Raw genomic sequence first — 14,358 nt, forward strand, 5'->3', positions numbered from 1 at the left:
GTACACCAATGAGGTAATACGCAATAATGCCTAAATAAAACAAAAGGCCTCGTTCTTTTCTTTTTAAATGATTACCAGGAGCAAGTACTGACTTAGAAACTTACCAGAATGAGAAAAATGTCAATTTCATTTTTAGCTGCACCATACACCATTGTCCCTTTAACATAAATAAATGAGGGTTAAAAGTTGTCTGGGAGAGAAATGCTTGGGTATTGGTGAAGTGTTTTTTCTGGAGAAGAACACTAGGCAAGAAAGAGGATGCAAGGGAAACCTTTGTAAGGAAGATTTCAGAACTGCAGAGCATGCTAGGAACTAGCTTGTTTCTGGCTGTGGTCTCCTTAAGGCTCTCTGGTGATTAGCATCACCGTGGATTAAATTAATTGGCTATACTCAATCCCTTGCTGGACACACTGAGAATAAATCCAAAGACATTAGTTTCTTTGCACGAAATGAGGTTACATATCCAGTGACATTTATTTGAGCAATTTAAACAACTTAAACATCTTTTTCTTTTCTTAATAAGGGAAGTTTCAAGTTCTGGTAAGTACAAAACTATTTGAAATCTTTCTTTTGCAAATATTCTCTGTTTTGCTAGTTGTATTTTGTTTTCCATGTAATACCTAGATTATATACCTGTGTTCTGTGTTTAACTGTTAGAAAAAGAATAAATGTTACTAATAATTATCTTTTACACAAATATGCCAGCAACCTTCACAATATGCTGATATTGAAGTAGAATGGACTTTCAGTATCAGGAAATCAAGTAATTCTACTTTATTCAAATGAGTAATGTTTACCTTGTTTCTCACAATAAAAGTACTATATGCTTCTTATAGACTTCTGGGCAATACATTAAAGAAGAAGGCAGCTGCTTGCAATTCAACAATACTGTGGCTACCACAGTGAATAACTGGTATTTTTCCTTTTTGAATCTCTTCTCCCAACTGTACCCCCTAGGCTTATGAAAATCTGAAACGAACTAATTTTCTTGCAACATCGAGTCTCTGAATTGTCAAAAGAATGAACATTCTGTATATTCTGTATTTATCAATTTTCCATTTTTTCTACTTCATTATTTGTGACTTGTCTGAATTCACATTATGTGGTAGAAAATTAAACTTAAAATATAATTAGTGAAATGACGCATGTAAATCTGTCATGTTTTGTCACGTGAGTGGGAAAGTGAAGACACAGCCCTCTTGCTAGAGGCAGCCATTTAGTTCTGAGCAGCACAGCTGTAAATGATTGATTTAAGTGGGGTTTGATTGAAACTAATGATGCCACAGATAAGCCTAGCCACAGTTGAGCCTAAGGGTGTTAAAAAAACCTGCTTAATGTTAAAGAGCAATGAAAGTATGCATGATAGCTCCTCGGTCTAACTTTAGGCAATAAAGAGGCTCTGCAGAGAACAAAAGATGATGTTGGTAGCAAGCTGTCTTGTCATTAGAAGCGGATTTTAAGGCAAAGAGTTTTTGTAAACCAGCCTCCTTGTTACCCATAGGGAAGTCAATGGTGAGACAAGTGGAGGACTTCAAGATTCTACAGTTACCTCTTCCCAACTCCACTTCTTCAGCCTAAACTTCTGGGTGAATTAAGCCATTTTATAATGCTTAGTTTGTTTGTTCCCTAGGTAGCCCTTAAGTATATTACTGCCTTATTCCAACTTTAGAGGGCATAAGATAAACCTTATTATTGAAAATGTATGTAAGGATACTTTGCTACATTTCCATCCAAATTCTGATTCGTTTTTAAAACTGATTAAGAATGGAGCACGGCTAACATAGGAGAACACAACAAAGTTATGGAAGGCTGGTAGCTCTGTTTCACAAAAGTGGGCACTCTACTGTCAAAACTTAATGAACACTTTGGTAGTCTTGCTCATGTGCACCAGGTAAATGCTGTACCACCTCCGCCTTCTTCCTGGAGGGCATCTCTACCACTCTTTGCCTCTGGCATCTCAACTTTAGACCAGGCTTTCCTCTGGAAATTGCCCTGTCTTCTCGCTCCTACCCTCAATCCCTCAGGCTGTGTTAGACATCCCTCCTTAATATCCTCTTGGTACCACAACTCTTCCTTTTCTTCAATTGAGCTATTGAGTTACTCTGTGAACTTCCCATGGACTCCATAGGAAATGCACATTATTAAGATAGGGCAAAGGCTGATTCACTTCCTTCAGAAATACTTTGGTTTGCACTGTCTTTCCAAATGATGACATTGTTCACTCAATGAATATAAATCCTTTTATTCAATGATAATACCTAATCTTTATCATGTTTGGGGCTTTACATACAAGGTCCCCCTTGTCATGGGGGAATGTATGTAAGGATACCTTGCTACATTTCCATCTTAAGACTCACCCACAATCTCAACTCTCTACCTAAAAGTTCCCCCAGTGATTTCTAGGAGTTCCCAGAGATTGATACTCTCACATAATATGAAGATGATGTGAACTTGTATTTTTGTTTTTTCACTACAGCAGACCGAACAAGGTGCCTGGCAATCACCCTGTTGGAAGCACTTACTCTGCAAATGCTTCTCCACTGGTGGGGACCTGGCATCTTCCCAGGTCACGATATCTTTAGCACCTGCCCTTCATGCACCGGGCTCAAAACCAATGCTCAGGGCTGGGTAGCAGTGGGACAGGGACAATGGCAGCTGCCTCTTTCCTCCTATTGTCTTTATCTTCCATGTTTTCCCTCCCAGCCCCAGCACAGAATGTTTCTCTTTAGCCAACACTGACAAACAAAACTACCCACAAAAATCTTAGCATATTGGCTTAGCATATTGTGTTTCCAAAGTGGTCACCAGGTTAACAGCTCTCCAAATAGTGAGATTCAGGCATTACACAAGTGACATTAAGAGCCTCACGATGCACCTACACTAAAAAAAAAAAAAAAAAAAAAAAAAAAAAAAAAAACAAAAAAAAAAAAAAAAAAAAAAAAAAAAAAAAAAATCATTTTCCAAAATTAGGTGAGAAATGTGTCTCAAATATTATTCATGTACAATATTTTCAAATAAACATATAAGTAAATCAACCAAAATATAATTGAAGGCAAAGAGTTCTAAAGCCTTATTCATTTTTGTTTTATTTTGTTTTGTTTTTCTTGAAACGGAGTCTCGCTCTGTCACCCAGGTTGGGTGTGCAGTGGCGTGATCTCGGTTCACTGCACCCTCTGCCTCCCACATTGAAGAGATTCTTCTGCCTCAGCCTCCAAGTAGAGTAGCTGGGATTACAGGCACACACCACCATGCTTGGCTAATTCTTGTATTTTTAGTAGAGACGGGGTTTCACCATGTTGGCCAGGCTGGTCTTGAACTCCTGACCTCATGTGATCTGCCTGCCTCAGCCTCCCAAAGTGCCAGGATTACAGGCATGAGCTACCGTGCCCAGCCTAAAGTCTTATTTAAATACTGAAGGAACTCATCCTTCTCATCGTTGCTGAAGCCAACGATGTCACATGGTGATTAAGCAGCCTGCCCAAGGTCAGACCGCAGTTGACCAGATGAGGATGAGAAGAGGTTGCAGTTTTGCTGACTCCATTATGAAGCTGGATTCCCCAGCTCCTGATACACATGTCTGCTACAGCTGCTTTTTTTTTTTTTTTTTTTTTCTTAAGTATTATAATTACTTTAAACCTCTGAGGAAGAAGGAAGGGAAGACATCTAATTTCTAGGCTGATCTTCAAATTTATTTTCTAAGTTACATTTAAATAAGATTTGCAAATCAGATTGGAGATATATGAAGAATCTTGGATAACAGCTTGCAAACATTTAAGTAGATGATTTGGGCCAGATTTACAGCTGATATACAATGATAAACATGCCTTTTTCCATCTCTATATTACCAATTACGTTTATTTTGTTTGTTTAATTTGTCTTCAAGGCTGCAGGACTTTCTTATTGTGTCAAAAGGCACTAATAATTAAAATTATTTCAAACAATACAGAACAGCCACAAAATGCCACAAATGAAAACAAGGCCAGACCCAGATAAATCCAACCACTTGCTGTTCATTTGTCAATCAAACTCCGGTTTCACTGAGAAGTGGAAAAGGAAAACCTTAGTGCTTTGCCTGAAAATTACTCTTCTTGAATTCTCTCCTGAAGTTTTAATTTTAGAACCACTAGTGGGACCAGTAACCAGACTGCATCAGTTTTAGCAGCCCATGGCAATGCTGTCATTCATTCAAATAACATTTTTGTTTAGTGCAGTGTTTCCCACATTTAGGTAAGTGGTGTGTGAGATGATTTGCCTGCATTTTCTGCAATCTGCAGTGGAAAGATCTGATTGTATCGTGAGATAGTTCTTACTGAAGGTTCTATGTGACGCATTCCTCCTAGAAATGTCAGGTACATTTTCCTCTAGACAATTTGAACTTTAAAAACATTTTCTGTTGCTCCTCTATTTCTGTATTGTCAGGATATGAAGGATTAAATCGATGAATTCCAAAACTCTCTTTTCTCAGTGGATGGTTTCTGATTTGTGTCTCTGTTGTTTTTTAAATTGTGCAATAATACCTGCTAATTTTAACGGTTCACAATGTTGAGGAATGTATAAAAAACATGAATATTATCCAGAGTTCTGCAATCCAGAGATAGCCACATCAACATGGGACTGTATGTATTTCTGGACTTTTCCCCAAATTATATAACTCAGTCACGTGCCACGTAACACTATTGGCCCCATAAGACTATAATACCATATTTTGACTGTATCTTTTCTGTGTTTAGATACACAAATACCTCTGTGTTACAATGCCTACAGTATTCAAACAGTAACGTGCTGCACAGATTTTAAGCCTAGGAGCAGTAAGTTATACCACAAAGCCTGGATGTGTAGTAGGCTATACCATCTGTTTGTGTAAATACACTCTTTGATGTTCACACAATGATGAAATCACCTAACAATGCATTTCTCAGAACTTATTGTTAAATGATGTGACTGTATTTAAATTAATGGCATAGAATGTTTTGCAGACTGCTTTTTTTCACTTAGTAATATGTCATGACCATCTTTCTGTGCCAAAAGATGTATCTATAAGGTCATGTTTAATGGTTGCATAGTTTGCCATTGCATGGGTGTATATGTGATAATTTATTTATCTAGGCCCTTATTAGTGTGTTTAGGTTGTTTTTAACTTTTAAATTATAAATACCCTTATTTAACTGTTTATTTCTTTTTATTATAAGTCCCTTAAAATTATCTTTCAAAATTGACAGATATAATGAATGGACAAATGAAAGAATAAACTTCTAGGAATATTCTGGATGTCTGCAACTATATTTAGCATGTATTAGTATTACCACGTGTTCGCTATGCTGCTGTGATTCTGGAGATGAAAAATTTTCTTTTTTCTCTAGGTCTCAGCCAAAATGAGTGATACCCCTTCTACTGGTTTTTCCATGATTCATCCTACTTCTTCTGAAGGTCAAGTTCCCTCCCCTCGCCATTTGAGCCTCACTCATCCCGTCGTGGCCAAACGGATCAGTTTCTACAAAAGCGGAGACCCCCAATTCGGCGGGGTCAGAGTGGTGGTCAACCCTCGCTCCTTTAAGTCCTTTGATGCTCTGCTGGATAACTTGTCCAGGAAGGTGCCCCTACCTTTTGGAGTGAGGAACATCAGCACCCCTCGGGGCAGGCACAGCATCACGCGCCTGGAGGAACTGGAGGATGGAGAGTCGTACCTATGTTCCCACGGCAGGAAGGTGCAGCCTGTGGACCTGGACAAGGCCCGTCGGCGCCCACGGCCCTGGCTCAGCAGCCGGGCCCTCAGCACGCATGCGTCGCCCCACTCCGTGGCGGTCGCTGCTCCCGGCATGCCCCGCGCCCCACGGAGCCTTGTGGTCTTCAGGAATGGTGACCCGAAGACGAGGCGTGCGGTTCTTCTGAGCAGAAAGGTCACCCAGAGCTTTGAGGCATTTCTGCAGCACCTGACGGAGGTCATGCAGCGCCCGGTGGTCAAGCTGTACGCCACGGACGGAAGGAGGGTGAGCGTTCTGGAGGCTCCTCGAGCTTGAGCTCATTTTGGGCACCCTGCTAATTGGGTTCGTGTGGGGTGTAAATGGTGGTCCCGGGGAAGGAAGTCCTCCTTCCTCCCTGCCTGTGTACGTGAGTGCGTGTGCGCCGATGCTGTCTTTGTTCCTTTGTCAGATTCTGACTGGAATCTCATCTTTACCTCACACTGCCTAGCCCTTTCTGTTTTCCCTGAGCCCCCAGTTATATAATGTTTTCGCGTGGAATCCAATCTTGACGATATTTTCTGGAAAGGAGTGGGGAAGAGTAGTAGTTTCATAGAGGAGGCATTTTCCTGGGATCCCTGCTGGGAGATAACTGACCCTCCCACCCCACCTTGACTTTTGGTATTTCTGCTTATTTTGTATACACCACTGGTGCCTAAGAAGATGCTTGGTGGTGATGTCTTTCAAGCCTAGGAGGTTGTTGATTTGATTCCATCTAAGTTATAAAATTACCACTTAGAACAATATGTGCTCATCTCAGGATAATGACTCTGGTCTCTTTTAGGTTCCCAGCCTCCAGGCAGTGATCCTGAGCTCTGGAGCTGTGGTGGCAGCAGGAAGGGAGCCATTTAAACCCGGAAATTATGACATCCAAAAGTACTTACTTCCTGCTAGATTACCAGGGATCTCTCAGCGTGTGTACTCCAAGGGAAATGCAAAGTCAGAAAGCAGAAAGAGTAAGTCACTTACTAATATATAGCCCATATTTTTAGCTCTGAGATTTTTTTTGCCTCAAGAACAGCAGAAATCCGTGTTTAAATGTCCAGTTTCTTTCACCACAGAAGTGAAAAGAAGATTTAAAAACATTCCTAACTGAAATTAGTTATATTCATAGTTGGAAAGAGTCATAGAAATTATCTATTTTTTAGACTTTTCCAAATCAATTATATGTCTGTTTAAATTGATTATGTGTGCTTTTTTTTTTGCATAAAATACCTAGTTAAAAAAATAAAAATGCCAGCATTTCTTGCTTTAGAGTGGAATCTGTGTAAGTTTCTTCTCTGGTAGTTGCAGAATTTTCTCTAAATAGTACTATGCAGCGTTCATAGCTGACATCTCAGCAGGTTAGCAGTTTGATTGTATTTTTTAAAATCTATGCCATGTGCTCTGCCTTCTGAAGTTATTCCTATAAAAATCACAGGTCCTTAGATCTACTTTTTATTTATTTAAAAAGGTTCATGTAACCAATTCATGCTGGTTAACGTAATGTAGTTTGATAATTCTGTAGGATCTGCTGCACAGTGTAGCGTTATCCTTTGGATAGGGAAGAAAGAGGATCTCTTCAGGCCCAAGGATGTGGGATAAGCTGTAAATTGCCTATGCAGCATGGCTAATCTCATTATTCATTGTACTCAGTATTTTCAGGGAAACTAGCTCTTTGCTAAAGTACTGATTGTTTTTTATACTTAAATTTAAGTTTTCATCTCTTTAGACTTGGATAATATGTATTTTAAGTAGTATACTCTCTGCTTACTGCTAATGTCGGTGAAACTCATCCATTATTTATTGTTGTTTAATTATTTCGTGGATATATTCAATTGATTTATTAATGGTTCTATTTTGTAAGCATTAGGTTGCCACATACATGCTACAAATATGGTAGTGCTGTTTCACCTTTGTCATTTTACTAAAATGGTTCTATTATGCCTGATACAGGTTGATGAGTATGGTTTTTGATGATTACAGGGAATCTGAGGGATTTGTTAAGTTTTACTTCAAAAAATTGAGTGAGACACTTTGATTTACAATTTATGTAAAAACATATAAAAAAAAAGAAAAAAATATTTCTGGATTTATACTCTGTAACTTTAAAGGAGCTTACCTGGTGGCAAGTCTGTGCAAATCTATATAGACTTGCTAATAGGAATTTTTTTTTTTTTGAGACAGAGTCTCACTGTGTTATCCAGGCTGGTCTTGAACTCCTGGGCTCAAGCGATCACCTGCCTCAGCCTCCCAAAAGTGCTGATATTACAGGCATGAGCCACTGCACCTGGCCCAGGCATTTTGATCGAATTTAAGAAGCAAAAGTGCCAAGGTTAATGGTGAAGACACACGTTATTATGTCTAGCTCTGTTCTCTCTTGTATCCTATATTAAGTCAGCTGCAATGATTATACAAAGTGTATGCTAAATTAATAATTACTACTTGATTAATTCAGTGTTAATTATAAAAAGTTTTTGCTTTCATAAAGCTATAGATATCTCTTTTGATATGAGTAGGTGGGAAGAGGAATACCATCATAAATAGTTGCTTGCCTTGTTTGAATGGGTAAGCGGTACTTGGTCAGAGTCCAATTTCAGTATTGGTAAACAAAACAACAAAATGAAAACCCACAAAATACTTTTATCTTTGAGAGAATTCTTAGCAGTTTTTACTTTATACATTTTTAAAATTAAAATTACCTTATTGAACTTTTTAACATTAAAATTCTCTGACCCTCACTGAAGGTGAAGTAGAGTTAGAGATCTCTTCTAAAGAGTGGTTTGAAAATATGTACCACTATTATAGTAGGTTTTCTCAAATAACTATCGGGAAGATACATAGGTTGGGCATGGAAACTCACTCCTGTAATTCCAGCACTTTGGGAAGCGGAGGCAGGTAGATCACAAGGTCAGGAGATAAAAAGCATCCTGGCCAACATGGCAAACCCCCATCTCTACTAAAAATACAAAAAAAATTAGCTGGGCATGGTGGTGTGCACCTGTAGTCCTAGCTACTTGGGAGACTGAGGCAGGAGAATTGCTTGAACCTGAGAAGCAGAGGTTGCATGAACCGAGATCACACCACTGCACTCCAGCCTGGCGAGAGAGCAAGACTCTGTCTCAAAAAAAACCAAAAAACAAAAAACAAACTTAGAGCTTAGAAACATATCAGTAATATTTTATTATGAAATACAGAAAATATGCTGTTTTTCATACTAATTATTTTCCTTTTTCTTTTTTTTCTTTGCTGCCTCTTCCTTCGGATATTTCTAATTTCTCTGCCTTTCATATTATATTTTGATGTGGGCACGTTTTACTCTTAAAATCCTTAAAGTAAGCACACATGTGTCTTCAAGCTCAAGGTCCCAGATTTGTTCTGTTTCTTCTGAGAAAACACGTAATAATGATTGCTGCTTAGACTATTCTTTTATTCCTGAAAATTACTTGGCTTTAGAAAAAAATGATTCTCAGAATTTACCAATATATCCTTCAGAAGATGATATTGAGAAATCAATTATTTTTAATCAAGATGGCACTATGACAGTTGAGATGAAAGTTCGATTCAGGATAAAAGAGGAGGAAACCATAAAATGGACAACTACTGTCAGTAAAACTGGCCCTTCTAATAATGATGAAAAGAGTGAGATGAGTTTTCCAGGAAGAACAGAAAGTCGATCATCTGGTTTAAAGCTTGCAGCATGTTCATTCTCTGCAGATGTGTCACCTACAGAGCGAAGCAGTAATCAAGAGGGCGGTTTGGCAGAGGAGATAAACATTCAAATGACAGATCAAGAGGCTGAAACTTGCAGTTCCGCTAGTTGGGAGAATGCTACTGTGGACACAGATGTCATCCAGGGAACTCAGGATCAAGCAAAGCATCGTTTTTATAGGCCTCCTACACCTGGATTAAGAAGAGTGAGACAAAAGAAATCTGTGATAGGCAGTGTGACCTTAGTAACTGAAACTGAGGTTCAGGAGAAAATGATTGGACAATTTTCCTATAGTGAAGAAAGGGAAAGTGGGGAAAACAAATCTGAGTATCACATGTTTACACATTCTTGCAGTAAAATGTCATCAGTATCTAACAAACCAGTACTTGTTCAGATCAATAACAATGATCAGATGGAGGAGTCATCGTTAGAAAGAAAAAAGGAAAACAGACTGCTTAAGTCAAGTGCAATAAGTACTGGTGTCATAGAAATTACAAGTCAGAAGATGTTAGAGATGTCCCATAATAATGGTTTGCCATCAACCATATCAAATAACTCAATTGTGGAGGAAGATGTAGTTGATAGTGTAGTGTCAGACAACAAAACTGGTATCAAGAACTTAAAAACTTATGGTAACACCAGTGATAGGTTCAGTCCTGTTTCAGCAGATGCAACCCATTTTTCGAGTAACAACTCTAGAGCTGACAAAAATATTTCTGAGGCTCCAGCTTCAGTAGCATCCTCTACTGTCACTGCAAGAATTGACAGACTAATTAATGAATTTGCACAATGTGGCTTAACAAAACTTCCAAAAACTGAAAAGAAGATTTTGTCATCTGTTGCCAGCAAAAAGAAGAAGAAGAAATCTCGACAGCAAGCAATAAATTCCAGGTATCAAGATGGACAGCTTGCAACCACAGGAATTCTTAATAAGAATGAGAGAATAAATGCAGGAGGTAGAATTACAAAAGAAATGATATGGCAAGATTCAGACAGTCCCCTTAAAGGAGGGATACTTTGTGAGGAAGACCTCCGGACAAGTGGGACTGTAATTGAATCAAATACTTTTTGTTCCAAAAGCAATCTCAATCCCATGATTTCCAAGAATTTCCATAGAAACAAATTAAATACTACTCAGAATTCCAAGGTTCAAGGACTTTTAACCAAAAGAAAATCTAGACCACTAAGGAAAATAAGCTTAGGAACACCTATAAAAAGAGAAATCGGTCAAGGAGATAAAGTGTTTTCTCACAATGAATCTAAATATAGCAAAAGTACTTATGAAAATAAAAGTTTATTTCATGTATTTAACCTCCTTGAGCAAAAACCCAAACCTTTTTATGGACCACAATCTCATGCAGAAGTGGCATCTGGGTATTCGAGAGGAATGGCAAAGAAGAGTTTAGTTTCAAAAGTTACTGATTCACACATAACTTTAAAAAGCCAGAAAAAACAAAAAGGGGATAAATTGAAAGCAAGTGCTATTTTAAGTAAACAGCATGCTGCAGCCAGGGCAAATTCCTTAGCTTCTTTGAAAAAACCTGATTTTCCTGAGGATATTGCTCATCATTCGGTTCAAAATTATGTACAGAGTTGGTTGCATAACATAAATCCATATCCAACTTTAAAACCTATAAAATCAGCTCCGGTATGCAAAAATGAACTAAGTGTGGTAAATTGTAACAATAGTTTTTCAGGGAATGATCCCCATACAAATTCTGGAAAAATAAATAATTTTGTCATTGAAAGTAATAAGCACATAACTAAAATTGCCAGTTTGACAGGAGATAATCTATGTAAAGAGGAAGATAAGTCTTTTATTGCCAATGATACTGGTGAAGATCTCTATGAGACACAGGTTGGATGTCTGAATGATGCTTATTTGGTTTCCCTGCATGAATACTGTACTTCGCCACAGTCAGCTATTAATGATCATAATACTAAAAGTCGTATATCTCCTGAAAAATCGGGACCAGAGATAAACCTTGTTTACCAAGAAATAAACCTAGCTAAAAAAAGGCGAAGTGTAGAGGCTGCCATTCAAGTAGATCCTATAGAAGAGGACACTCCAAAAGACCTCTTACCAGTCCTGATGCTTCACCAATTGCAAGCTTCAGTTCCTAGTACTCCTAAGACTCAGAATGGAGTTGTTCGAATGCCAGGTTCACTTGCAGATGTTTCCTTTCCTTCTGCAATATGTAATTCATCCACTAATCTCCTTCTAGCTTGGCTTTTGGTGCTAAACCTAAAGGGAAGTATGAATAGCTTCTGTCAAGGTGATGCTCACAAGACTACCAATAAATCTTCAGAAACACTTGCATTATTGGAGATTCTAAAGCACATAGCCATCACAGAGGAAGCTGACGACTTGAAAGCTGCCGTTGCCAATTTAGTGGAGTCTACCACAAATCACTTTGGACTCAGTGAGAAAGAACAAGACATGGTTCCAATAGATCTTTCTGCAAATTGTTCCATAGTCAACATTCAGAGTGTTCCTAAGTGCAATGAAAATGAAAGAACACAAGGAATCTCCTTTTTTGATGGAGGCTGCTCTGCCATTGAGGCATGTGCCCCTGAAGTCTGTGTTTTGGAATTGACTTACCCTCCACGTGAGGTGTGCACTGTAAATAAGGCTTACGTTGCAAAAGAGACATGCAACCCTAGTGACACGTTTTTTCCTAGTGATGGGTATCCGGTGGATCAGACCTCCATGAATAAGGCTTGTTTCCTAGGAGAGGTCTGTTCACTTACTGATACTGTGTTTTCCGATAAGGCTTGTGCTCAAAAGGAGAACCATATCTATGAGGGAGCTTGCCCAACTGATGAGACCTGCATTCCTGTCGATGTCTGCAATACCACTGACTTTTTAAACTCTAAAGAAAACACATATACTGATAACTTGGAATCAACTGAAGAGTTAGAAAGAGGGGATGATGTTCAGAAAGATCTAAATATTTTGACAGACCCTGAGTATAAAAATGGCTTTAATACATTGGTGTCACATCAAAATGTCAGTAATTTAAGCCCCTGTGATCTTTGCCTAAGTGAAGAAGAAGCAGAATTTGATAAGAAACATAGTTCTGCAGATGATTTTAAAAATTGTTCACTAAACCTGTTTCAGGATAAAAATGCATATACTTCCTTTGATGTGGAAGAACCAAGGACTTCTGAAGAACCAGGCTCAGTAACCAACAGCATGGCATCAAGTGAAAGAAACATTTCAGAATTGGAATCTTTTGAAGAATTAGAAAACCAGGACACTGATATCTTTAATACAGAGGTAAATGTAGGAGAGAAAGCCACTGAGGAATTCTTCCAAGAAGAGATAGAGGCTAGTAAAACTTTAGAATTGCTAGACATCTCTAGTAAGAATATTATGGTAGAAGAAAGAAAGAATGGTATAATTTATGAAACAATCAGTAAGAGGCTGGCAACACCGCCATCTTTAGTTTTTTGCTATGATTCTAAGCAAAATAATGAAAAGGAGACCAATGAAGGAGAAACTAATATGGTAAAAATGATGGTGAAAAGCATGGAAACTGGAAGTTATTCAGAGTCCTCTCCTGATTTGAAAAAATGCATCAAAAGTCCAGTGACTTCTGATTGGTCAGACTATCGACCTGACAGTGACAGTGAGCAGCCATATAAAACATCCAGTGATGATTCCAATGACAGTGGTGAGCTTGAGAAAGAATACAACATAGGATTTGTTAAAAGGGCAATAGAAAAACTTTATGGTAAAGCAGATATTATCAAACCATCTTTTTTTCCTGGGTCTACCCGCAAATCTCAGGTTTGTCCTTATAATTCTGTGGAATTTCAGTGTACCAGGAAAGCAAGTCTTTATGATTCTGAAGGGCAGTCATTTGGCTCTTCTGAACGGGTATCTAGTAGTTCACCTGTATTGCGGGAATTCCAGGAGGAAGGACAAGATAAGTGTGATATTAATGGTGTGAGGAACAATTATTATGGGGGTAACATTGTAGAACCTGGTACAAAACAAAATGATCATGGCAGAGTCCTCACAGACATAGAGGAAGGCGTGCTGATTGACAAAGGCAAATGGCTCCTGAAAGAAAATCATTTGCTAAGAATGTCATATGAAAATCCTGGCATGTGTGGCAATGCAGACACCACGTCAGTGGACACTCTACTTGATAATAACAGCAGTGAGGTACCATATTCACATTTTGGTAATTTGGCCCCAGGCCCAACCATGGATGAATTATCTTCTTCAGAACTCGAGGAACTGACTCAGCCCCTTGAACTAAAATGCAATTACTTTAAAATGCCTCATGGTAGTGACTCAGAACCTTTTCATGAGGATTTGCTGGATGTTCACAATGAAACCTGTGGCAAGGAAAGAATAGCAAATCACCATACAGAGGAGAAGTGTCCTCATCAGTCAGAAAGAATATGCACATCTGTCCCTCATTCCTTTATGTCTGCTGGTAACAAAGTCTACCCTGTCTCTGATGATGCTATTAAAAACCAGCCATTGCCTGGCAGTAATATGATTCATGGTACACTTCAAGAAACTGACTCTTTGGATAAACTGTATGCTCTTTGTGGTCAACATTGCCCAATCCTAACTGTTACTATCCAACCTGTGAATGAGGAAGATCGAGGATTTGCGTATCGCAAAGAATCTGATATTGAAAATTTCTTGGGTTTTTATTTATGGATGAAAATACACCCATATTTTCTTCACACAGACAAAAATATGTTCAGGGAAGAGAACAATAAAGCAAGTATGAGAAAAAACCTTATTAATAATTCCATTGGTGATATATTTGATGAGTTTTATTTCAATAACACATTTGACTTGATGGATAAAAGAAGGAAACAAAAAAGAATTAACTTCTTGGAGTTACGGGAGGCAGGTAATTTAAAGAAATTTCAACCAGATTTGAAGGAAAGGTTTTGTAT

General features: G+C 38.4%; 1 protein-coding gene across 1 annotated transcript in view; it reads left to right on the forward strand.

The window, feature by feature from the left end:
- Nucleotides 1–247: 247 nt before the first annotated feature.
- The window catches only part of RP1 (RP1 axonemal microtubule associated), a 262,671-nt gene continuing 248,560 nt past the window's right edge, over nt 248–14,358 (forward strand). Inside the window, exons 1-3 of the mRNA XM_037739712.1 lie at nt 248–540; nt 5,361–5,987; nt 6,523–6,694. Coding sequence (XP_037595640.1) covers nt 5,373–5,987; nt 6,523–6,694 — 787 coding nt within the window. The 5' untranslated portion in view covers nt 248–540; nt 5,361–5,372. The remainder of the gene's footprint in view (nt 541–5,360; nt 5,988–6,522; nt 6,695–14,358) is intronic.

The sequence above is a fragment of the Cebus imitator genome, unplaced genomic scaffold (genome assembly GCF_001604975.1).
Source record: "Cebus imitator isolate Cc_AM_T3 unplaced genomic scaffold, Cebus_imitator-1.0 Scaffold73, whole genome shotgun sequence".
Classification (NCBI taxonomy): domain Eukaryota; kingdom Metazoa; phylum Chordata; class Mammalia; order Primates; family Cebidae; genus Cebus; species Cebus imitator.